Source organism: Apodemus sylvaticus, chromosome 7 (assembly GCF_947179515.1).
Source record: "Apodemus sylvaticus chromosome 7, mApoSyl1.1, whole genome shotgun sequence".
In the NCBI taxonomy this organism is placed as follows: Eukaryota; Metazoa; Chordata; class Mammalia; order Rodentia; family Muridae; genus Apodemus; species Apodemus sylvaticus.
The window spans coordinates 8,052,251-8,076,066 of record NC_067478.1 but is presented as its reverse complement, the minus strand read 5'-3'; the positions used below and the strand labels follow the sequence as shown (position 1 = coordinate 8,076,066).

Genomic DNA, 23,816 nt, shown 5'->3' with positions numbered 1-23,816 from the left:
ACACTCCCAGAACTTCCCCTGTACAGACTCTGTTAGCAAGCATGGCAACTTGTTTGCTTCACAAGTGGGACTTAGATGGAATCATTACTCTGTTCTGTCCCTGGCACCATAATCTGAGGAGATCGCACATGGTGCATCTGCCTAGGGAAACGCACTCACAATACTGCTAAGAGGCAGTCCACATGGAAGAGTCCAAAAGGACATTTTCTGTCACGCTGAAGAACAATCTGGTGTGTGAAGTAGGTTTGACTACAGGGGATAGCAACAAAAGGCAAGGTCATCTGTGTACTTTGGATTTATTTGATCTACTAGACATTTTTATTTATATAAAAGACAAACACCACATAGGTTGAAAATAAGTGCTTTAGGTTTTGATATAAAAAAGAATATTGTGCATTCACATTCCTATTTTAATACATGAGTCTGGCCGAAGTGTTTGATAAAAGAATAAAACCTTTCCTTTATGCAGAATAGTGAACAAGAGTCAACACTTTTAGGAATGACAATGATGCTATTCCTTGGTCTTTTTCTTGAATAAAGAAAAGAAATGGCATAAACAAAACAAGCCACAGTAACATGACACCATATTCCAGTTTCTGATGATGACCCGGAAGTGAAGTCACTTTTGAACCCTAGAAATCCCACTAGTGGACCAGCGTTCTGTAAATTCATCGCTAGAGGGCGCTGAACAACAGCTACTAGGTTAGCACTCACAAGCCCAAAGGAGCAAGTGGGTTGGGGCTTTCCACGGTGTTTGCTGCCCACTTTCATGGGAAAGAGTGCATAGATTTTTATCCTACCCCCAACTTGACCATGTATCCTACAGTCGGAACAAAAGACCCCTTGATGGTTCGCCAATCATGGTCCTATTTGGTTGAAAATATATAACTTCAAAACCACATTTTTCTTTAAAAAAAAAAAGATTGATTTGCAACATCCACATTTGTTGATGGATTAACACTCTTCCTATTAAAGTTCATTCTCTGCTCTCGTCCAAGTGGACAGATTCCCCATCTCTACATGGAACTCCTTTGTGACCCCTGTTCAAATATGCACTTGTAAGTTCTGCAGGTTAGGACCATGCAGAGACCAGTAGCCATAAAGGGAGATTCTTAGAGCAGAGAATCAGCCCCTTGCAGAGAGGCAGATGAAACTTAATATGCATGCAAAGAGACCTGACCTGATGAGGTCACACACTGCAGGTCTCCTGAGGTCCAATTTATGTCAATTTCAAATCATAACATCAGATAGGGTTTGTGCAATCCAATCTGTCCCCAGAGCAAGGCAAAATGAATGCACATTTCTACCGTGTGCACGTGTGCAAGGGTGTTCATGGGTGCATGTGTGATGGAGGTCAGAGGTCAATGTCAGATGTTGTCACTCTGCTTTGGAGACAGTCTTCCTAGCCCTGGGCTCCCAGGGATGTTCACCTCCCAGTGCTGAGATGACAAGTGTGTCCCACTGAACATGGCTTTTGCAGTGGGTTCTGGGAGATTGAACTCAGGCCCTCATGTTTGTGAGGAAACCATCCTCACTTGCTGAGCTATCTCTCCATGCTTGCAAATGCACTTTTCTTACAATGGATCCTGGCTAGAAGCAGCTTTCATTTCCAGACAGGGGTGAGTGTGGGTAATGGGAAATCATGGGGGCTTCTCAGAGAGAAGTGAGTCCACACCTTCTGGCTGCAAATGAGGCCACCTGGGGGCGGAGCTAGGAGCCACCTTCTCTCCTTATTGGGGTAATCTAGATTTTTTTTCCTGCAACCTCCCAAATAGTTCAAAAGAAGCTCAACTCACTTTTTCGACAGTGTGTTGACCGAGGAAAACAGGGTTCAAAGTGTCCCCGACACACTTGTAGAGGATGGGCAGTGTGTGCCATTCAATTCCTGTCTGCTATTGGGGAGGCTGAGAAGTGGAACCCACTCTAGTTGCCATGGCAAGCTGGGGGCTCTAGCAGCAGAGCAACAAAAATTAAACACAAGGAGCCTCAGGGGCTGGGTGCCGGGCGTGCCACGTTTAAAAAAAAAGACAAAAGATAATGGCTGGGAACAAATAACAGTATCTTATGCAAAGGAAAGAATCGAAGAACTCAATCTTATCGGCAGAGGGTGGATCAATCTCGTGGGTGGGGAGCAGTCTTCTTTGATTTTGGAAGCTTGTCAAAGCAGGAAGATGGGGCCAAGTTTCAAGGCTAAGTCAGAAGGTTCACAGGTCAGATGTGGGGTTCAAATGTCAACGATAACAATCAAGGGAAACAAAGACACCTGGGAGACCCTGGGACACAGTGTTGGGTCAGGACTTAGCTCCCTGGGTCCGGGAAGCGTCCTACTGCAGAGGGTAATGCTTGCAAAACAGTGTTCTGTGGCCAGAGCAGGCTGCAAGGCATGGATCCTTCTCATACAATTGTGCCCTCATCCCTGCAGTCAGGGGAACTATTGCTTGTGTGACTGATTGTCAAGTGCCAACGCTATCCCGAGTCCCTTCCGCTCCATTCCAGAACTCTCCAATAAAAACTAATTCCCCGGGAACATTTTTGATCGTTTTCTTTGTCTCCTTGCAGAGTACGGCTATATATAGAGAGATATAGACATATAGATATATATATAGATAGATATATATATAAAACATAGCTATTCATATTTACATACAGGCATTAATAAAGTGCAAATGTTATTGGCTGTTGTAAGAATCAATCTCATTTCCTGAGGAGGTGCTAGCTCAGCTTATGCCATGACGATGTCCTAGGCATAGGATGCCCTCTGTCACTCATCCCCCGCCGCCACCGCCGCCACTGCATTGCTGCCACTTCTGAACATGGAGCAGCTACTGGGGAAGAAGGGAGCAAGTCCTTGGTTTTCCAGAAGCATCAGTCAGGAAAGCATCCTGCTGCCTCTGGTCTTTGGCTGGAGGACGGCTTCTGGGGGCTTGGCCCAGCCTGCCCAGAGAAAGCTATTTGGTAGTGTTCAGTGAGCCATCTTCTGGAATCTTCTCCTGGGAGCAGCTCCTCCCAGAGAGTCTCTCTGGGTGTTCCAGCTCACTGAAGCGCTCTGCCACACACTGGGCTGTGAGGCGGGCCTCGGGGTCATGGTCCCAGCACTCCGTCAGCGTCTCACACACGACCTGGATGCCCTGCAGAGGAGAGAAGGGGGTCCCAAGGGCGCCATCAGTGGGTGGTCTCCATGGAATTAGTTAGTATCAATACATCATTATCAAGGTCCACAGTTCAGAATAAGGCTCGTTCTTTCTATGCGTTCATGTGTATGTTGTACGTAGGTGTGGGTCAAAGGTCATTGTCAGCTGTCTTCCTCAAAGACACCTTACTCTTTGAGACAGGGTTTCTCACTGAGCCCGGATCTCACTGACTCGGGATCCTTCTGTCTCCTTTTCCTTCTGTGCTTGTCTTGCAGGATTACATCACGGCCCCCAGCTTTTTATATGGGTACTGGGGATTCAAACTCAGGTCCTCACACTAATTTGCAAATTACCTTTACTAATAGTGTCATCTCTCCAGTGCTTAGGGTCTACTCATTTGTGGTGGCACACATTGTATAGAATGTAACCAATACATCCATTCAGGGTCTGAAGGACTCCTGTTCCCCAGGCTCTCTCTTTCCCTTGCCTCTTTCCTGGCCTCTGAAAACTTACCTCTTTCAGACTGTAACATAGCTGGGCGTAGGTACCCTTCTGTTTGAACAGAGCTGGACACCCAAGCCCGGATTGGGACAGACATTAACCTGGGCTCATTTAGTAAGTTGCTTCCAGAACTGCCTAGGGTGACTCATGATACCCCGCCATCTCCACTGACATTAAGCTAGGCCCTCTGACTGTCTTTGTGTGCCAAATATGCCTGACCATAAAACATTTCAAAGGTGGTACTCCTACACAACCCCACTCCCACACACGAAAGGCTGTCTAGAGCAGCGAAGAACTCTATCTCAGCTGGATTTCATTTTGTGTCAAGAATGTCTTTCTTAATGTCTTGAGTTCTTTCAGAAAATCAGAAGGTAAGTGACTAGTCTGAGAGGTGGAAATCAGATTAGCTCCTTCCACAACATTGGAGGTCAACATTGCCTCTGGGGATCTCTGTACAGCTGGCAAAGGTACATCCGACACTCTTCATGGAGAGTTGGTGTTTGTCTGGCAATACCAGCAACTTTCACAACTTCTGGGGAGTCCCCCTTCCCTGCGCCCCAGTTCTTGATGTGGGATTAATTGCATAATTCACTTAACTGATGGTATTGATTGATAGCCCTGTTAAGAGTAGAGTGTTATTGTTGCTATACCAGAAACATTTATTTTGCTCTGACACAGTAATTACAGGCTGTAAATTAAATTAAATATTAAGCATTACCTTGAAATCAATAGGGCAACAAATCTCATTAAGAGAAAAAATGTATTATGCAAATTCTTTCCAGAATTTTATCATAATGAATAATGACTTCATTAAGAGAACTTTATAGGAGAGACTTCAAGAGACGGTGACAGAGTTTCAACGGAGCATACCATTCCTGCGCCTTCTAAATCCTGAGTTTCTACAATCAGCCTTGCATTTTTAGAACCAAGGACAATTTGCCTGAGACTCCTGTGACTACTCTGACTTTGGGAAGCCTGGTTCACCTACTCCCTGATCACAGGGCTGGCTCTGGGCCAGGGCTGCTCTGAGCAGACTTCCTGCCCCGTTTGTCTTCCTGGTTGTGCCTGGCTTGCTGTTTCTGGCTCTCCTTTGAACTCCCCCTGCCTTGAGGGAGACCTGCGCAGCCAAGGTCGGCAAGGATGAAGGACTTCTCAAAGAGTAAGCAATAAAGGGCTTTGCTGGATGAAAAGGAATCATGTTACAGGAGAGACAGGAAAACGCTGTTCTAGCTCTTTCTTTACTGAGGCTTTCTCGTGTCCATCACACCTGTGGCCAACGGTTTCTCACTCACAACCTACCCTTTCTTTTCTCCTCAACCTCTGCCATGAACAGCCTTAACTTCCGGTTCTTGGGACAGAAGGCCGGTGAGTTGTGAGAATGTCACTCAACAGGCTGCCCCGCCCCCTCCTTCACCAGCCGGTTCCTCTGCATTGATTTCCTGTCCTCCATTGAGGTAAGCCAGCCTCTTTTCCAAGCATGCTCATATACAGCTGCCCTCTCATCTCCAGGCACAGCCAGCACTTAAGAACCTGACAACACCGTTTGCTTCCAACTGCTAAGCATTTCTTTCTGAGGTCAAAGGACCTCGGACAAGCAAAGTCAGAGCCCAGAAGGAAGGAGTGTAGGCTCCTCGTGAGAAGGCGTGGGAGCAGACACAGCTAGCAACACATCTTAACTCTGCAGCCAGAGAGCCTGGGAAAGGTGACCAGTGCCCTGCAGTGGTTATCTGGGAATGCTGCATAAGCCTGCTGAGGCCAGGGTCATTCAGTTATATTGGAATTTTCCTTACGAACACACACCCAACGGAGTTACAGAGAACCGAGGGCTCGGCACTCAGAGCAAAGCTCCCTCTCCCAGAATCCTCTGCTGCCCGCCTGTGAGCATAGCCTCTAGACCTTATGATCATTGGAAGCCAGCACTCCTTACCTGGTGGTTGAGCCAGAAGCTGGGGATTTCAGGCCGCCCTCGGTCTCTCAGAACGCTGTCTTTCATGCTCTCCACACAGGGGTGCTCCCGCACCTTGGAACCAAACGGGGGCTCGTAATCTTTCACTTCTGTGAAGAGAGCAGGCAGACACGGGGCAGATGAGCACAGGGCACTTACACAGCTGAGGGGAGTGTGCTTCGTGAGAGAGAGCCTGGCTGGGTAGTATGAGGTATCCAAGGGCAGAATGAACCTGACAATGCTAGAACCCTTGTAATGGTGGTGGATTAAAGTAAGAAAGCAGGGGTGGGGTTGGAAGGGCTGGGACATAGTCCACTGGTGATTGATTGTTTGGTCCTTCTAGACATCATGCTAATAGCTGACACCTAGGGACTAAGGCAGGCAGGGACCCAGCTTTCCCATAGTGCAGGCACACTCAGTTGGTGGAGAGGATCCTTTATTCTAAGGAGAGAAACAGATTATCATACATATCATGGTACACATACACACTCATACAACAAACATACAAACAAAATAACAAAACCCTCATACAATCAAAATAATAAAAAGTAATTAAAATAAATAAAAAATTAAAATAAAAAATAGTTTTGAAAGCTGAATGTATTACAAAGTTTCTGGTCCTCCATAGACCCCCAGTAATAAAACAGACTCCAAAAATGATCACGGGGACAATCGCCCTCCAAAGGAATGGAGGTCTGAAAGATTTTTTTTTTGTTGTTTTTTTGTTTTTTTTGTTTTTTTTGTTTTTGTTTTTGGTTTTTTTGGGGGGTTTTTTTTTGTTTGTTTGTTTGTTTTTTGTTTTGTTTTGTTTTGTTTTTTGAGACAGGGTTTCTCTGTGTAGCCCTGGCTGTCCTGGAACTCAGTCTGTAGGCCAGGCTGGCCTCGAACTCAGAAATCTGCCTGCCTCTGCCTCCCAGAGTGCTGGGATTACAGGCGTGCGCCACCACTGCCCGGCAGATTTTTTTAAAGTGTATGGTTCCTGAAGACGTTACTAAGTAAGTCAGACACTTAAGGGGAATATGGTGTGGTTCCATGGAATGTCTCCACCAAAACTCACTCTGGAGATTAGCCTCGTGAGGCACTGAGAGAGAGAACCAGGGGCGTCTTCACAGTCAGATGAAGTAGCAGATTCAGGGCCTGCTGGGATACACAGGGACGCTCTAGCTCTGACAAGGCGAGCAAGACAAGCCAGTCTGCTCCTCACACTGTGGTGGTGCCTGGAGCACCAGGCCACACTGCTGGATTCCCTTGTCTCCAAAGCCACAAGCCAAAAGAAAGCTTTTCCTTTAGTGACCCAGCCTCAGGTGTAGTACTGTGACAGCAGGAAGGAGAGTTAAATCTCTTTGGAGCCAAGTTCACAGAGATGAAGAGAGAGTGGTGTTTCTCTGGGTGTTGGGAGAGGATTATGAGGGGAGGGGGGATAAAAATGTTGGTGTTTATAATTAATTGGTAGAGAGCTTTGGACGGAGAGAATGAGAACGTTCTGGGGCTGTGTGGCTCAGAGGCAGAGTGCTCGCCTACCATGCACAAGTGCACAAGGCCCTGGGTTAAAGTTCAGTCCCTAACACTACGAAGGATTGTGTGTGTGTGTGTGTGTGTGTGTGAGAGAGAGAGAGAGAGAGAGAGAGAGAGAGAGAGAGAGAGAGAGAGAAACAGACATGGAGATGGAGAGACAGAGAGAGAGTGAGAAAAAAAACAGCCCAGCAGGGTGCTGGAGAGATGGCTCAGTGGTTAAGAGCACTAACTGCTCTTCCAGAGGTCCTGAGTTCAATTCCCAGCAACCACATGGTGGCTCACAACTGTAATGTGATCCGATGTTCTCTTCTGGTGTGTTTGAGAACAGCTATAGTGTACTCATATACATAAAATAAATAATTCTTGAAAGAAAGAAAGAAAGAGAAAGAAAGAAAGAGAGAGAGAGAAAGGAAGAAAGAAAGAAAGAAAGAAAGAAAGAAGCCATCCCAACAATAAACATTTACTAGAGTTGAAGCGGAAGCCCACCTTCCCTCCCAAATAGTCTGGAATCTTTTGCCTTTACCTTCGAGATAATTTTCTTTAATGAGCAAACATTTTAGTAATTGCCTTCTGTGCTAAGAACTGTTACCATGTTTCATGGTAACATGGAATTTTAAAGAGGGATCTCCTGTTTTATTTTTTCTCTTTCACTTTCTCAGAAGCACATTTATCTTTTCAATCTCACCCCCGTGGAAAAGTTTTGGGAAATCTTATTTTATCATTTTATTTGCTTGCTGATTTTTCCATTTTTGTTGCCCCCCCCCCCCCCAGGCAGGGTTTCTCTATGTAGCCCTGGCTGTCCTGGAACTCACTCTGTAGACCAGGCTGGCCTCGAACTCAGAAATCTGCCTGCCTCTGCCTCCCAAGTGCTGGGATTAAAGGTGTGCACCACCACTGCTAGTCTTGCTGATTTTTTTTTAATTCTCATTTATTCTTTGATATTTTCATACATTTATACCTCTATTTTGATGATAACAGCCCACCACCTCCTACCTCTCTCTTAGTGTCCCCACCTCTCCCCCAGATTTTACATTCTCCTTTTTTTGTTATCAACAATCCCTGGGGTATTTTTGTAGCTAATTTTTCATAGATTCTGATTTTTCTCTTATTATATTTTAGAATGTAATTGCATTTATGACATTGAGACAAACACGTGACCCCCCCTCTCCCCTTTTTACTTTGAACATTCAAATAATTTATCTACACTGGCCTTAGGGTAAATTCTGAAATCTGACTTTTGGGTACACGCACTGCTTCTTTCTCCCATTCCCTATCCTCCGTCAGACGTTAGCCTGATGTTAACCATGAGCCCCGATCTGGGGCTCCAGGCTGAGGTGGGATTTTCTGTCCTTTCTCTGCTTGGTGCTTTCGACTTTGTTTTGTACATGGCGGGCATCCAGTAAATCCAAACTGATGATTTTAAGCAAAAGCCTGGGAGAGTAAGCACCAGCTCCAGATGAGACACCACACTCATCTCCAACGCTTCCCACAGAATGAATGGAGTGACTGGAGAGACCGCCATCTTCCCTTCCAAATTATCTCATGGCCCAATTCAACCAAAGAGTATATTTCCTTGTTGTCCTATCCCAAGCAAGGACAAGGCATCATGGAGTTTGTGTGGTTATAAGGCATCATGGAGTTTGTGTGGTTGTAAGGCATCATGGAGTTTGTATGGTTATAAGGCATCATGGAGTTTGTATGGTTATAAGGCATCATGGAGTTTGTGTGGTTATAAGTTACTCGTTAGGTACTGTACAGACTCTCCATTTTCTCCATTTCTCTTCCACAGCCCTTACAGTTATGTTTCTTGCCTGACTAGACACCCTCTACCAAGCTATGAACTCTAGACTGGCTCAAGCGTTGCCCAGAGGCCTCGCTCCTTCTCCCATCTCTGCAGAATTATACTGAGCTGATGGAACTGTCCCAGTCTGGAGATGCCAGAACATGACAGCTACCTGCCATGGGCAGCCATTCACAAGGCAAACCAATCCAATCCTCTTCTTGTCTCTGCAAGGCTCTCTTAGAGCCTCTGTGGGGCAAGGCTGAGGCCAGGCTTGGGGTGGGTTATAAGTCACGGCTCAGCTTCTTCTCCCTGGTTGTTCCTGCTTCTCTTCCTTCCTTCTTTACTTCCTTCCTTCCTTCCTTCCCTCCTTTCTTCCCGTGAGCTGTCGTGCTCCTCAATGAATAATGCCTCCCCCAATCTTTAAGTCAGCTCCTCTTACTGGCAGTACTGGTCCAAGCCATCTGCCCAGTAAGATCTCCTTTCTCTTGGCTTCTGTCCCCTCAGTGCACCACCTGAAGATGACTGCCTCTCTACCTCTGGGGGGCGGGGCTTGCAGATGCTCAGAGCTACCCTGCATTATGGTGGTCTGATGAGGTGTTTCTGCATTTTCGGAAAGCTTTCTTGCTTCTCCTTCCCAGGGAGCACTTCAGAGAGTGCTCCAGGAACCACAATTCTCTTACCCATGCTTAGAAAGGCAGGGCAAAACACTGTACCACAGAGAAGAAAAATATCAGGATGACCCTCAAGCCCACTGTCCACCCCATGGCCGACAGGCTGGAAGAAGAAAGGCAACCCTCGTATGGTTGTGTTATTAACTACAGCTGTCCTATATTCCACTCCACGTTCTAACCTCAGAGTCATCTGTGATGGCTAAACTTTACTTTTACCTTGACTGGACTTAGAATCACCTGGGAGACACACCTCTTGGTGTGCTCCTGAGGTTCGGGGAGGACAGAGCCCCCCACTCTGAATGTGCGCAACACCATTCAGCAGGCTGCAATCAAAAACTAAGCAAAAAGCCTCAAAAGAGAAATCTAGGTGAATACTACATTCCCTCCCAGTTTCACGACCGTGGGACACGCACCGTGACCATCAGCCTCCTCATGGTCCTGTATCTGTGACTGACTGTACCCTAAAACTATGAACCTAAATGAACCTCTCCTTTCTTAAGTTGTTCTGGTCACAGCTTTCAATCACAGCACTTATTTTAACTTTTCAATTCAGTGTGGGCTGAAGAAGGCTTCCATAAAGCATGGGAGAAGGTGGCTGCCGAGAGCCTCAGCTCGAAGCTGAAGTAGTGGATGCTCCAGTGGAAGAGGACAGGAGGCATGTATTTTCCTCAAAGCAAGGGGAAGCTTAACTGAGTTTCCCTTCGTTTTGCCTGAGACCTTGGGAACTGTGAGACTTCTGTGCTCTAAAAGGATACAAAGCCTGCTTCCTCTCCTTGGCTAAAATGGGGAAGGAGGGGGGGTCAAGGGTCATTCACCTGCAAGGCTCTGGCAGAGACTAGCTCTTTGTGTCATACGGGGAGGATCTGAGAGCTTTGTTGCCTTTTAAATCTAACATGGAAAAATGGGATGGGGACAAAGAGCATCATGTGACCAAAACCAGCAGGTGCCTGTCCCTTGGAAATGACTTCTCAAGAAGGTACGGTGGTGAATGTCGGTTTTCTCAGCTCAGGGAGGCTGAGGCAAGGGGGTGGTATGGATCTAAAGCCAACTAGGGCTGTACAGTGACCTTCAGGCAAACAGTCTGCACTGCAGAGAGCCCAACTCAAAACCAATTCAGTTAGTCAATCAGTCAAGTAATCTCCCAGGTTAGAAGTGGAGAGAGGATCTGCAGTTAATTAATTAATTAATTGCAAACCATGGCACACTTGTGGAGGTCAGAGGACGCCTTTGGGGAGTTGTTCAATCTTTCCTTCCACCACATGGGTCTTGGGATTTGAACTCAAGAGCCCAGGCCTGGCAGCAGGTGGCTCCACTTCCTGAGCCATCTCCCATCCCTGTCCTCACATTTCAAACTGACTTCTTCTTCAACCCCCGAAAATGTTACCCTTGCCCAATATATGCATCCACAGCAGGTAACAATACATGCTGGATATTTCTGTCTTCCCACAGAGTCTATTGACTCTTCTTTTTCCCCTCATTTTGAACACCCTGGTCCTGACCTTTCTCCTCTCTTCTCCTACAAGGTGAGCCCAGAAGACTTACACTTGGCTCTGTGTGCACCTGTCACTTAGCCAATATACCTAGTGTCATGTCCTGGACACTAGAGCAGAGATACTGGCTGCTACTTCCATGGCTATTCAAGGAATCCTATTTGCTGTTCTCTGAGCCCCCATGGGAACCTGGGAACATGAACGTGGGAAGATTTTCCAACTCTTCTTCAGTTCTGAATTTCCTTCAAATTTTGACAGATGTTCACCTTGATAGGGCAGAGTCCTGAGTTAAAATCTGGACTCTGAGAAACAAGGTCAGAGGTCAGACCCTCTGAGGGAGAAGGTTAGCAGATGGGGAGTCCTGCACTAGTGTGGTGGGCACTGATGGGACTCTCATAGTCTGTACCATAAAATCGTCCTGGAGGTGAAGCAGAGTGGTTGACTGGTAGAACATCGGTGGCCTGGGCCCTTTGGCTCCCAGTATCTCCCCACAGCTTGGAAGACCAAAGCGTTCAATCTTCCTCAGTAAAGGACCCACCTGAACTCATACTGACTCGGCTTATCTACTTATCTTAAGATAATTTAGAAAGTGCTCATGTTTAAACTCATGAAATTACTGAATGAAGGTTTCTAAAAAGAAAAAAAAATCAGATCTCTTCTCACCACTGTGCCCCTGGGTCCTTCCACCAAAGTGGCTTCAGCAAGATTAAACGTGATTTCAATCATTACCTTACTGGTTATGAGTGAGCGCTTCTCAGTCTACGTCTTCATAAAAGAGCGGGTGAGTTGCCCTCAGTTCAACAGGGAGAGGCTTCAGCAAACTGTAGCAGAAATGAATTACGGGAAAAACCGAATCCCAGTCGGGCGGGTCTAGCTATACTGCGTTGCCATTAAAGTCACTTACTGGGGTGGTAAAATGGGTCAGTGGGCAAAGACATCAGCTGACAAACCTGAAGACCCAAATTGCATCCTGAGAGCACTGTGGTGGATGGAGAGAACCAAACTCTTACAACCTGTCCCCTGGACATCACGACAAGCCACGGCACATGTGTGCTGCCCCAACAAATAATGTCGTAAAGAAACTAAAGTCACTTCCTGAATCCTTCCTTATCCTATAGCAAGTCTGAAACAAGTGCTTTCAGAAACTGCTCACCCTATCCTGCCCAGAGCCCTGCTCGCCCTAGGGAATACCCCGCCCACTGACCGCGGAGGACCTGACCAATGTCTCCTTCCCTGTGACCTCTCCACCACAGGCTCTGTCCTTTAGGGATCTGCTGGATGGAGACACTAGGCAACTTCTAAACAAGCTATGGAAAAACTGCTTTTTTAGAAAAAAAAATTAGATATTTGCATTATTTGCATTTCAAATGGTATCCCCTTTCCTCGTTAGCCCTCCGAAAAGCCCCTATCCCCCCTCCCCTGCTTACCAACCCTCCCCACTTTCCTGGCCTGGCAATCCCCTAAAACTACTTTTTATAAAGAAATCTCCCTGACTGTCCTGATTTCCCCCCAGGGCACAAACACTTGTGTTCTGGCTTTGGGGAAGGTGGGGCTGCGGCTGGCGCTGGAGGTGGAGAGAGGACACGACCGTCTCATTCCTCTAACCACAGGCACTGGAGGTGGTGGGGTTGGCATCGTGCCAGAACTGATGTTAACCCAGGGTTCCTCTGAGGGATCCAGGGTGCTCGGACTAAAGCAGACATCTCTGCACAGTCCAGCTAGCCCCTGTGCCATCCTGAGAGTTCTTGGACAGGATGCCCTGTGCCCCCCCTCATGTTGAAAACACACCTCCTCTGTCTTACACAAAACTCTCTCATCCTTCGCTGCTCCCTACAGCCCAGGCTAAGGACCAGCTGCTGCTCTTCCTGACTTTCAGGAAGTCCAGCAGCCTCCCTGCCCCTCTCTGCATCACCACAGATCCGACCCCCCAGACAGCTCTGGTATGGCTTTGACCATCTGCATCTGGCCCACAGCTGTTGTGGCTGTAGTGGGACCGTGTCCCCCCACCCCCAAGGCAGTGCTACTCTAATTTTATATTTACTTTCCAAATGGTCCTGTCTTGGAGTCCATTCAACACAAATGGTTTTCATCCTGGTCTTCCCGAAGTTTCTCCAAACCTCCTCCCCCATTTCTTTCTGCTTGGCCTGTTGTCCCTTTGGGACTTCTTCAAGGAGAAGGAAATGTCTGGGTCAAGCCCTGGCTCACCGGCCACTGTGTTTCAGATTTTATTCAGAGGTCCAGGTGGCCGGGGATTGGGGTCGGTTCACAAATGGGCCAGTTCTGCCTGAGGATGAATACATGTTGTGCCTGCTGTGTCCCCCAAGGGGGCCTTGGACAGCTCCCTCATCCGCCTCCCACACACCACAGTGCAACCAGTTGTCCAGACCCCAGGCCAACTGCCTGGCCTGGGACAGAAGCTCTTTGTAAAAGAGAGCCACTCTCGTGTCTGCCCTTGCCCAGTTGACGTCTCCTGCCTTCTCTCCACCAGAAAACTGGTACGCCAACCACCACACTTGCATCTTCTCCTCTTCAAACAACTCAGCTCCTTCTCCTTGGTTTTCTTCTGCATCCTTTGAGATGCGCCAAGTGTCCGTGGTACCCACCACCATAGCGTTACCTGTCCCCCTAAATCTGATAGATTTTTCTTTCTAAACTGATTGTATCCATCCATCCCTTGCTGGTGTGTCCCAGCTCCGCCCCTTCCTGGATCTGGTCCCTTGGGGAGAGGGAGTTTCTGGGCCTGCAGTTCACAGGTTTAGCGCTACCTTCCTGACTCTCCTGTGCCTGGGAGACCGGGTCTAGGCAATTGTGAGGGTGCTGCTGCTCCTGCGAGCTTGTGAGCAAGACCACACGTTTTGCCTCAAAACTAAAAGTGAACTCCTATTCCTCAGCAGGGAGAATAGTGCCGGAGCATGAGAACCTTAGCTATCATGTGAGGGGGTGAATGAATGAATGAGTGAATGAGTGAATGACTATATCCTCAGAGAAATAAGGATTAAAAAGTCAGATTTTAAAGCATCCATGCACAGAAGTTAAGAGCCTTGGTGTCTCTTAACAGGGATCCGGGGGCAGGAAAGATGACTGTCAATAAAGTGCTGGCCTAATCAACACAGGGACCTGAGTTTAATCAGAAGAAACCAAATTAAAAAAAAAAAAAAAAACACCAAAACCCTAGGGTTTGTTAATGACAGCACACGCCTGTCATTCCAGAGGGTCTTGCTAACCAGCAAATCTGGCCTAAATGGCAAGACCTAGGAAACTGAGACATCCTGTCTCAAAAGACAAGGTAGATATTTCCTGAGAACAGTACCAGAGGTTGACCTCTGGCCTGCACACCCACATGTGCACACATAAGTACACACACACACACACACACAGAGAGAGAGAGAGAGAGAGAGAGAGAGAGAGAGAGAGAGAGAGAGACCACATGCACCCATACACAGAGAAATTCACCAAGGCGGACAGGAAGATTCACAGATGCAGACTGTCAGAAGTGAGGCCCCTAAGGAGTACTGCCTCGTCCTTCTGAAGAGCTGTGTGTGGCTCTAGCGCAGGATGCACAGAGGGGCTCCGACCCCCACACAACCTTCCCATTTCCCCACCAGTCAGGCTGGCTCTGTCCTAGGAAGGGGCAGGCCAGTGGCTCCAGGGCTCCTGGCTCCTCTATTGTCCCACCACTGAGGAAGCCCACAGCATGCTCTAAATGCCATTCTGGTGGATTCAGTGCACAGATGGACGAAGCAACTGCCTGGCCAGTGTTTGTGATTCCTTAATCTGGACCAAAGCTTCTTCCTCTTTAGACCACTCTTTGCTTCCCATGATGCTCTGTGGAACTCTGTGGCTATATTTCATGCTAAAGGAAGCTTAGATCTGGCTTCAGAAGGAGCTATTTATCTTCTGTTTACACTGTCTTCTTGGTAATGCCCAGGGTAACATCCCCAGAGCTGTGCTGTGTGCATCTCCCTCCCCTGGACTGCTCTGCACAGAGACCAGACTGGCTGAGAGAGGAGCACTGACAAAGGACCAGAAGCCACACTGCTCACTGTCCTCCCTTGGCATCTACTGATTCAGGCTGGCCTGGACCTCTAGCTCTGTCTCCTTCTGATGCCCCCTTTTGCAATTGCCTCTATAACTGAACAGTCCCTGAGTGCAAGAAAGTTCACGGCAGAGGGTTAGTCCCAGGGAACTGCTTGAAATGGAGTCCAGAGACAGGACCTGAAAGGAGTTTATAGAGAGATCCCAGAGTGGTATCCATGAGGGTGAATACAGCCTCAGTTTCTACAGCCAGAGTGGAGACAGGAGAATCAGGAGTGGGAAGTTCTGATCAGACAAAGGAGAGCCAGAATGGGTTCCATCCAGTTCCTGCCTGTTTTGTCCACGAAGGTTGTAAAGGGCTTTTCTGAGATGAGCTGAACAAACCGGAACCCGGTTCCTTCCACAAGGAAACTTGTTTGTCCCGTAGCTTTTTTTAGAGCCCATAAAAGTTGGTGAGCGTGGAGCTACCTCACGTGCCCCAATTCCCCCTCACTCAGCATCTGTCAACAGGAAGGGGATCTTGTCTGTGACTACCATGAAAGTGGAATGCACTAGAGCCTTAGACTGACTGTCAATAAGACCGGAGAGCAGACCACCTCTGGGGCTGGCTACAGAAGCTGGACTCTCAAAGCAAGGGAGAAGATACTGCCGCCAGAGAAACCCTTGTTGTCAGGATCAGCATAGCCGTGGGCATGGCGCCTATCAGTTCACAGTTCATTTTGGAGCTTTTGAATCTTCTAAGCTGAAAATCATTTATAATGGCTGGTAGTTGTTAAACAAGTTTAACTGTGAGGAAAACAACACACGCACACACACACACAGAGAGAGAGCTACTTTTAGACATATGGAGGAAGGCCTCTCAGGCAGGAAACTGGGAGAGAATTGTACCAGGCAGACAGGAATCCCCTGTCTCTACAGAGGCCAGAGAAATAGATGACAGTGGCTCAAGAAGGGGTGAGGAAGAGACTGAGATTCTCCTTGGAGTTTGGATAGCCAACCATATTCTGCAAGAGATAAAGTCTCAGAACCAGCAATGGGTCCAGCTGGAATGGCCCTGGACAGTACATTGGGACGTTTGGGTTAATAATGAAAGAGGTCGCTATTTAAGCAACAAAATAAGTATTGGATATTTGTGGGCATCCATAAAATGAAAGAAATACCCATTGACTCCAGTTGATACAAATGCACAAATAATGAATAAATAATGAGTAAAGAGAGGAAGGCTAGAGATTCCGAATGAAAAGCCTGCTAATTAACAAGGACTGAAAAAAAAAAAAAAACCAGACATTTGCAGGTGGCACACATCATAGTCATAATTGTTTCCAGTGAGAATTCTCACAGTAGATCCTCAAATTAACAGGTAAGGTTATGAACAAGTCAGAGTATCTTCCTCTATATTTACTCCTTACAAACTGAAAAATGGCATCTCCACCGTGGAGAACCTGGCAGCCAGACTGCCTAGCTGACATCAGCACCCCTGCCCATGGTTCCATATGCTCCGAAGTTACCACAATGTCTGTGTTGTTATTCGAGACACGTCGCCTCAATCTAATGATGAGAAAGCGTCAGCAAAACCCAAAGTGGGATCCAGGCTCTGAGGTGCCTGCTCCAGCTTCACAAGGATTAAGGTCAGGAAGACTACTGCAGCTCAAGTGAAGAAGGGTGAGAAGCACCCAGGCTGAGTCAGAGCCATGCGAATCCAGAAGTGCACATTACTGCTGACTCGGGAGTGTTACGATGTTTCTTCTCTTTTGGATGTAGGCTAAGTTTTAAACTGGATTAATGATAGACGGGTAGCCTCCAGTCTCTGCGAATTTTTGTTGTTTATGGGTTTGTGTGTTTAGGACAGGATTTCCTCTCTGGCCCAGGCTGGCCTGTGAGGTACTATGTAACTTACCTTGACTGACCAGGAATTTGCATTAATCCTCTTTTGTTAGCACCCTGAGTGCTGAAATTACACATTGCACTCTTTGTATTAATCTTGTTTTAAATTTAATTTTGTGTGTATGTATGTGTGTGCATATTTATGAGGGGGTACATGTGTGTGTGTGCGCATATGTTTGTGTGTGTGTGTGTGTGGTTGGCACTGGGTCAACTCTTCTGTTGTTTTCAACTTTACATACCACCACAGGGTCTCTCGCTTAACCTGGAGCAATCTGCACTAGGACTATAGATGTCTCTCTGCAAAACCCAAATGTTACACGGGTGCCAAGGAGCTGAACTCATGTCTCAAGCTTGTGTGGTAAGACTTTAATGATTAGGCCATCTCCTTAGCTTTCTATGATCTTCTTCTTGCTACTTGCTAAGTCTAACAGTATAAAACAGAAGTCAGAGAATGAGGTCAAGCGTTATTTCACTGGGACCAGGCTTGGGTGTGTTTTCTATCCAGGTGAGACCCTGAGGGAAGCCCGGGAGTGGAGAATGGGTAGTAGAAACAATGTAGCAAACTATCAATCTGACTTCCTGGCCATCTGGGAACAATACCTGCAGCACAGAGTGGGGTAGAACTTCCAAGGGATATTCTCAAACTCAAGGCAATGGCAGGGGAGGTGCTGGTTAGAAAAGTTTTATGTCAATTTGACACAACAAGTTGGAGTCATTTTGAAAAAGGGAACCTCAGTTGAGAAAATTCCCCTGGCACAGACTCATGGAGCATCTTTTGATTGATTGACTGATGTGGGCGGCAGTGCCATTCCTGGGCAGCGGTAAGCAATCAGAGTAAGCAAGCAATGGAGAGCAAGCCAGTACACAGCATTCCTCCTCACTCTCCTCAGCTTCCTCCTGGGGTCCTTCCTCCTTGTTTGAGGGCCTGCCTGGCTTTCCCAGACAACAGACTATTCCTCACCTGGAGGTGGAAGACAGAATAAACCTTTTTTCCTCAAGTTGCTTTTTGACCACTATTTTAGCACAGAGATGAGAACCCTAAGGCTGCCTCAAACGGTGGTAAGGACTTGATGTGTGCAGAATGCAGAGAGGAGAGCAAGGGGACCTGGGGGAGCTGTGGCATTCTGCTTGGGGAGAATGATCAAAGAAGGGGAAGGTGAGGAGAGAGCTGAATGAGGGGGGGGGTACCAGAAAACTGGGCAGCCCCCTCCCCGGTTTCACAGCTGAAAGGAAGACGAGAAATCTTAGCGGCTAGCCGCCCTCTTCATTAAGCTCCCAGAGTTTTAAAACCATCCTGCTTAGTTTTGTGAAAAAGAATTCCTCTCTACAAGAATAAATATTTAGGTTTTTTTTTTCCAGTTCTTTAAATCCAAACGAGAAGAAACAAAATGTGGATGCTCACCTGACTATTACCCTGTAGGTAAATAGAAGTAATTCTCATCCCTGTTTCTAGTGAGCACCTCTCAAAAGATACTAAAAAATCTGTGGGGAGAAAAGTAATTCTATGTAGCGGTGTGAAAGGAGATGTACGGCTTTTCACTTAGAAACCTTGGCTCTTCAGAATAATCCCCAATAATCGTAGAATAGCTATGTGCTACACTATCTCAACTGTCTCCCCATGTGGCATGCAGAGGTGTGTGCTGAGCCCCGGAACCATGCTTGAGACAGACAGCATTACGTCATCCGGAAGCGGGGACAGCAGAATCACATCATCCCACCACTGACAGAGCTGTGGCCAAGTACGCACCTCCCACAGCGTTGCAGCGGGACGTCATTTCCCAGAGCACCAGAGCCATGGAGTAGACGTCTGTCTGCTTGAATGACTCCACGTTTTCCAGATTCATCCTGGATTCTAGAACTTCGGGGGCCATGTATCTCGCCGTCCCCACCTAGGAGCAGAAGAAACACAGAAGGAAGCACAGCATTTGATTCTGAAGGGACTAAAGATTAGGCTTCTCGTATGCTGTTATCTGTTTCCAGAGGCTTCTTCCTTTGTTCTTAGGTAACTTCCTGCATCTATGTGATGTGTTTTGACCCTCTTCACCCTCACTATCCTCTCTTATTTCCCACTCACTTTTTCTGAATCCCCTTTTGCTAACAAGTCTTCTATCCGCTTCCATACCTTTTTAAACAATCCACTGCTTTTGATTAGGATTGCTTGTATAAGTGTCAGTAGGAGTTTCCCTGGATCATAGCTGACTATCAATGGCTACACCACTGAAGTAACAGAACTCTTCTTCCTTCTCCACCGGCTGTCATTTACTGGCAATAGCCCCTCGGCTAGTGGTGTGATATTTTCTTTCTTTTTAGCTCGTTCTTCCTTCCTCTGTTCCTTTTCTTTTCTTTTCTTTTTCTTTCTTTCTTTCTTTCTTTCTTTCTTTCTTTCTTTCTTTCTTTCTTTCTTTCTTTCTTTCTTTCTTTCTTTCTTTTTTTTTTTTTTGGACAGGGTTTCCTGTAGCCCAAGCTGGATTCATACTTTATAGCTGATGATTACCTTGAACCACTGATCCCCTGCTTTCATTTCCAGAGCGCTCAGACTATAAGCATATGCTACTGCACCCAGTTTTTATGGATGCTAGGGATCAAATTGAGGGCTTCATGCGCACTAGACAAGCACTCTGCTGACCGAGCTACATCCCCAGCCCTGTGCAGATGCACTTAAAAAAAAATAGCATAACACAGTGCTGTTTTACATGATGAGAATTACACGGGTAGACACGACACATACTATTATTTTCTCTCCCTGAAAACTTTTCAAAGACTCTAAACTAAGAATGCTCAAAGTAGTACCTGGAGCCACTAACCTGCCTATAAATTATTATTTTCAGCCTATCATCCAATATTGTTATAGACAACCTGAAGGGCTACATCTGTGATACTTTAGACGCTTATAAAAAAGGATTTATTTAGTTTTATTTTATGTGGTGGGTATTGTGCCTGGTGCCTGTAGAGGCCAGAAGAGGGCATCAGATGCCCTGGAGCTGGAGTTACAGGGTTTTGAGCTGCCATGTGGGTGTTGGGAACTGAGCCCAGGTCCTCTGGAGAGACTGAATCAGACAGATTCCCTAAAGGGCAGAGAGAGGTAGTGGGTGTGTGTTTAAGGTGGCGGACTTCCAAGATGGCCAGCTTCTTTTGCACCCTCTTGACCTGATACAATGCCAGGTATCTTAAGACAAAGACCTTTAAGGCTTTTTCTCCTACCAGTTGGCCTCCAGATAGAGTGGCTCACCAAGTCCCAGGCTGGATCAGGACATATTACATAAGAGTTGTGCCAATGAACTATGATCTTTCTACAATTTCTTCTCTAAATCAGAGGAAGAAAGCCCTTCAGAGCAGAGAAGGCCCCCAGCCCTTAAGAAGAGACTGGATTGTTGCTTTTCAAGTTCCTCTCAGCTCTGTAGAGGGTCTTTTTGTCTATTTGTCTGTTGCATGGTGTGTCTCCTCGCCACCAATCAACACGCTACCTCGGTGGCCGATTCTGCCAGTTCCTGTTTGCTATATTCAAGATTTCTCTACTGCCACTTTTCACCCTCGAGATTTTTTTCTCCCTTTTAATTCTTTAACTGGCAGAGAAAAGGAACCTGATCAAGACCCTTAAAGTTGACATCTCTGCAAGATCAGCAAGTGCTCTACCACAAAGCCATCTCTCTACACTCTTACATGTTTATTTTTGCTTTTGCAAATCAGATTTTTTTTCACTCTTGAAACTAAAACTCATGGTGAAAATAACTGCCACCCAGTTGGGTCACTTAAGGACCATTTAATTTTAATTTACCTCATAACTCATATGACATAATTTCATAAATCTCTGCTAAATTGAAGTCATATGAAAAGACCAAGTCATACATTAATTTCCATGAATGTGATGTGTAGTTCTATTCTGGTTATTTAGGCCTGTGATCAGTTTTATGATTGACATTAAACAAACAGGGGCCCGCAGGGAAAAAGGGAAAACTATTTCCAAGGGAAATTTCCAAATGAAAACATCTGATACTGCAAAATATACGAGTTCATCCAATGCCAATCACTGTCTTGTCATGCAGAGGTCAAGTCATCTGATGTCACTGTTCCAAAGAATGGTTCTTACTGGCATGCCTTGGAAGACATTTTTCTTTTTAACAGAGCGCTCTGTGAGTCATTGCACTGACATATTAATTTGTTTGTGTCTCAGCGAGATGACCTCCATGCCGCATTTGCTGCTGTGGACAGAGCACTGACAAGGCGGAAACCTCACAAGTTTGGTTCAGTTCAAGGAGGGTTTTAGAGTGTGCCCCATTAACCAGCTAGAGAACACAGCTGCTTTCAGGCCTTCACTGGCATTTTAAAACAAAGACCTTGTGGGCTTTTTCTTCTACCAGTAGGTGACTGGACGGAGTGGCTCACCAAGTTCAAGGCCAGGTCAGGACATGTTACATAACGCTTGTGCCAATCTTACAATGGGCCCACTGTGACGGGCATCAGCTGTCACCTGGGAAGGAAATCTTCCTTCTTTCTGGTCATCCATTTGGATCTGGGACAAGGCTTCAAAAATAGAACCATTGGGCTGGGACAAAGCTTGCCACATGAGCAAGGGGACAGCATAGCTTTCCCCAGAATCTGCATTTAAGGTGGTTGTTGGTTGTGGTGCCATACCCTTGTAATCAGGCTACTGTGTGGAAGGGACAGAGACTGGAGGATCCCTGGGGCTAGCTCTCTGTACAGCTTATCCAAATTGGTAGCTCTGGTTTCAAATATGTATGTATGTACACACACACACACACACACAGACTCTTAAGTGAAACAAGCCAGACTCAGAAGGCCTATCGTTTTCTATCCCATGTGGAATTTAAAGGAAGGAAAGAAAATGAAAGTATAGGGGACTGGGGTGGGGGATGGAGGGTGGGGGGTGGAGGTTGGGTGGGTGGAGGGAGGGGCTCATTAAGGATGTAGAAGGGGAAGGGGGAAGGGGAAGGAAGGGTTAATAGGAAGATATTTATGCAAGGCACTGTTTGAAGTTCCTTATATGCATAGGTGGAAATGTCATGAAACCCATTGCTCTGGGTGATTTATTTATAGTACATCAGTGAGTATGTCCCACAAGGGGCAGGGGGAAGGCTTGCTGCAGAAGCCTGAGTTCAGGGCTCCCAAACCTATGTAAGAGCCAGGTGCATGGGCATGCCTTTGTAATCCCAGTGCTTCTGGGTTGCAGTAGGGTTGGGGGACCAGGACTCTAGAGTTCACTAGCCCAGCAATGTAAGAGTTCTGGGTTCAGTAAGAGATTCTGTCTCGAAAAGGAAGGTTGAAAACAATGGAGAGAGTTGATGTCAACCTCTGGCCTCTACACATGCATGCTTGGGTAAGTGCACCCCCCAACATACCTCTCTCTCTCTCTCTCTCTCTCTCTCTCTCTCTCTCTCTCTCTTTCTCTCTCTCTCTCTCTCTCTCCCACACACACACACACACACACCTCCCTACATGAAAAATTGTAGAAAGAAAATAAAAGAAAGGGGCGGAAATGAAGGCAGGCATGAAGTCCGTGGACAGAGCACCAGCCTCCACTCACCTGCCCACTGTTGGCCAGGTCATCCACAGACAGAGTGGGGTCCAGGCGCAAGGACAGCCCGAAGTCACACAGGCAACAGGTCAAATCGTTCTTCACTAGGATGTTGGAGCTCTTGAGGTCCCTGTGAACGATGGGCATCTTGGGCCTCCCACAAGGAGTGTGGTCACTGTGGAGGTGAGCTATGCCCCGGGCCAGGGAGCTGCCCAGCTTCCGCAGGTCCTCCCAGCTGATGACGTGCCTCGTGAGGTACTCCTGCAGGTTGCCCTTCGCGTGGAAGGCTGTAATGAGCCAGTACTGCTTGCCCAGCTCCGTCTTCCGCTCCTCGGCTGTCAGGAACTGCAGGATGTTCTCGTGCTTCAGGTTGATGTCGGAGAAGATGTCCTTCTCCGTTTTCCACGAAGAGTATTCCTCGTAGGGGAAGATCTTGACAGCCACCGTCTCAAACTGCTCTGACGTGTTCTGCTTCAGCTTGGCCTTGTAGACCTCGGCAAAGCGGCCCTTCCCCACCAGTGTGTCCAGCTCGATGGGCAGCAGTTCTGTGTTGTGGTTGATGTTGTTGGCGCACGTGGAGCTGATGTCGGACCGGTCGTCCTCCAGGATGATGGCGCAGTTGTCGCTGAAATCCATGAGCTTCCGGGGCTTGCTGCTCTCCCAGGACGGGCTCAACTTCTGCTGCCGGTGGACACGATAGCAGTAGAAGATGATGATGACGGCTATGGCAATCCCCAGCGGAGGCAGGAGGCTGACGCCCGTCACTTGAATAATGACCAACAACAGGTCAGGACTGCTGGTGGTGTATTCTGATGTGGAGAGAAGGCAAAGGAGAGAAGGCATTAGGTTCTGGAGGTGTGCGCCACCCGTCAGGAATCAAGTCCATAGTCATGTCTTTATGCACAGTAGCATCTGAACTGGGTCCATGGATACTAGGTAGGTATTCTTGCCAATGACTCTACACAATGGCACACCATCCATGTCCTTCCCAGTGTGAAACTGAATCAGAGGTGATCAAGGATACCATATAAACCAAAATTTGATGCATTAGGCATTGTTAGATACTTGCTTCAAGTCTCTTCCTTTTAAGTAATCACAGGAAGGACGGAAATTGGGTGAAGGCTCAGCTGGTAAGCTCCCGCTCTGTGGACCTGTGCTGAAGCTCCAAATGGAAGTTTGCACACACTTGTGATCCCAGCTTGGGAGAAATGGAGGCGGGTCTCTAAGGCTCACTTGTCAGTCAGTCTAGCCAAATCAGAGTCTCGGGTTAAGTGAGAGACCCTGTCCCCGAAAGGGTCCATACCATCCCTAAGAAATCCACTAGTGTC

At 47.1% G+C, this 23,816-nt stretch overlaps 1 protein-coding gene across 2 annotated transcripts in view; it reads right to left on the bottom strand.

The window, feature by feature from the left end:
- Positions 1-282: 282 nt before the first annotated feature.
- The window catches only part of Tgfbr2 (transforming growth factor beta receptor 2), an 87,304-nt gene continuing 63,770 nt past the window's right edge, over positions 283-23,816 (bottom strand). For both annotated transcript variants that reach the window (XM_052187046.1, XM_052187047.1), the window contains 4 exons: positions 22,498-23,297; positions 18,703-18,844; positions 5,560-5,687; positions 283-3,128 (listed from right to left, as the gene is read on the bottom strand). In XM_052187046.1, the coding sequence (XP_052043006.1) occupies positions 2,949-3,128; positions 5,560-5,687; positions 18,703-18,844; positions 22,498-23,297 (1,250 nt within the window). In that variant the 3' untranslated portion in view covers positions 283-2,948. The remainder of the gene's footprint in view (positions 3,129-5,559; positions 5,688-18,702; positions 18,845-22,497; positions 23,298-23,816) is intronic.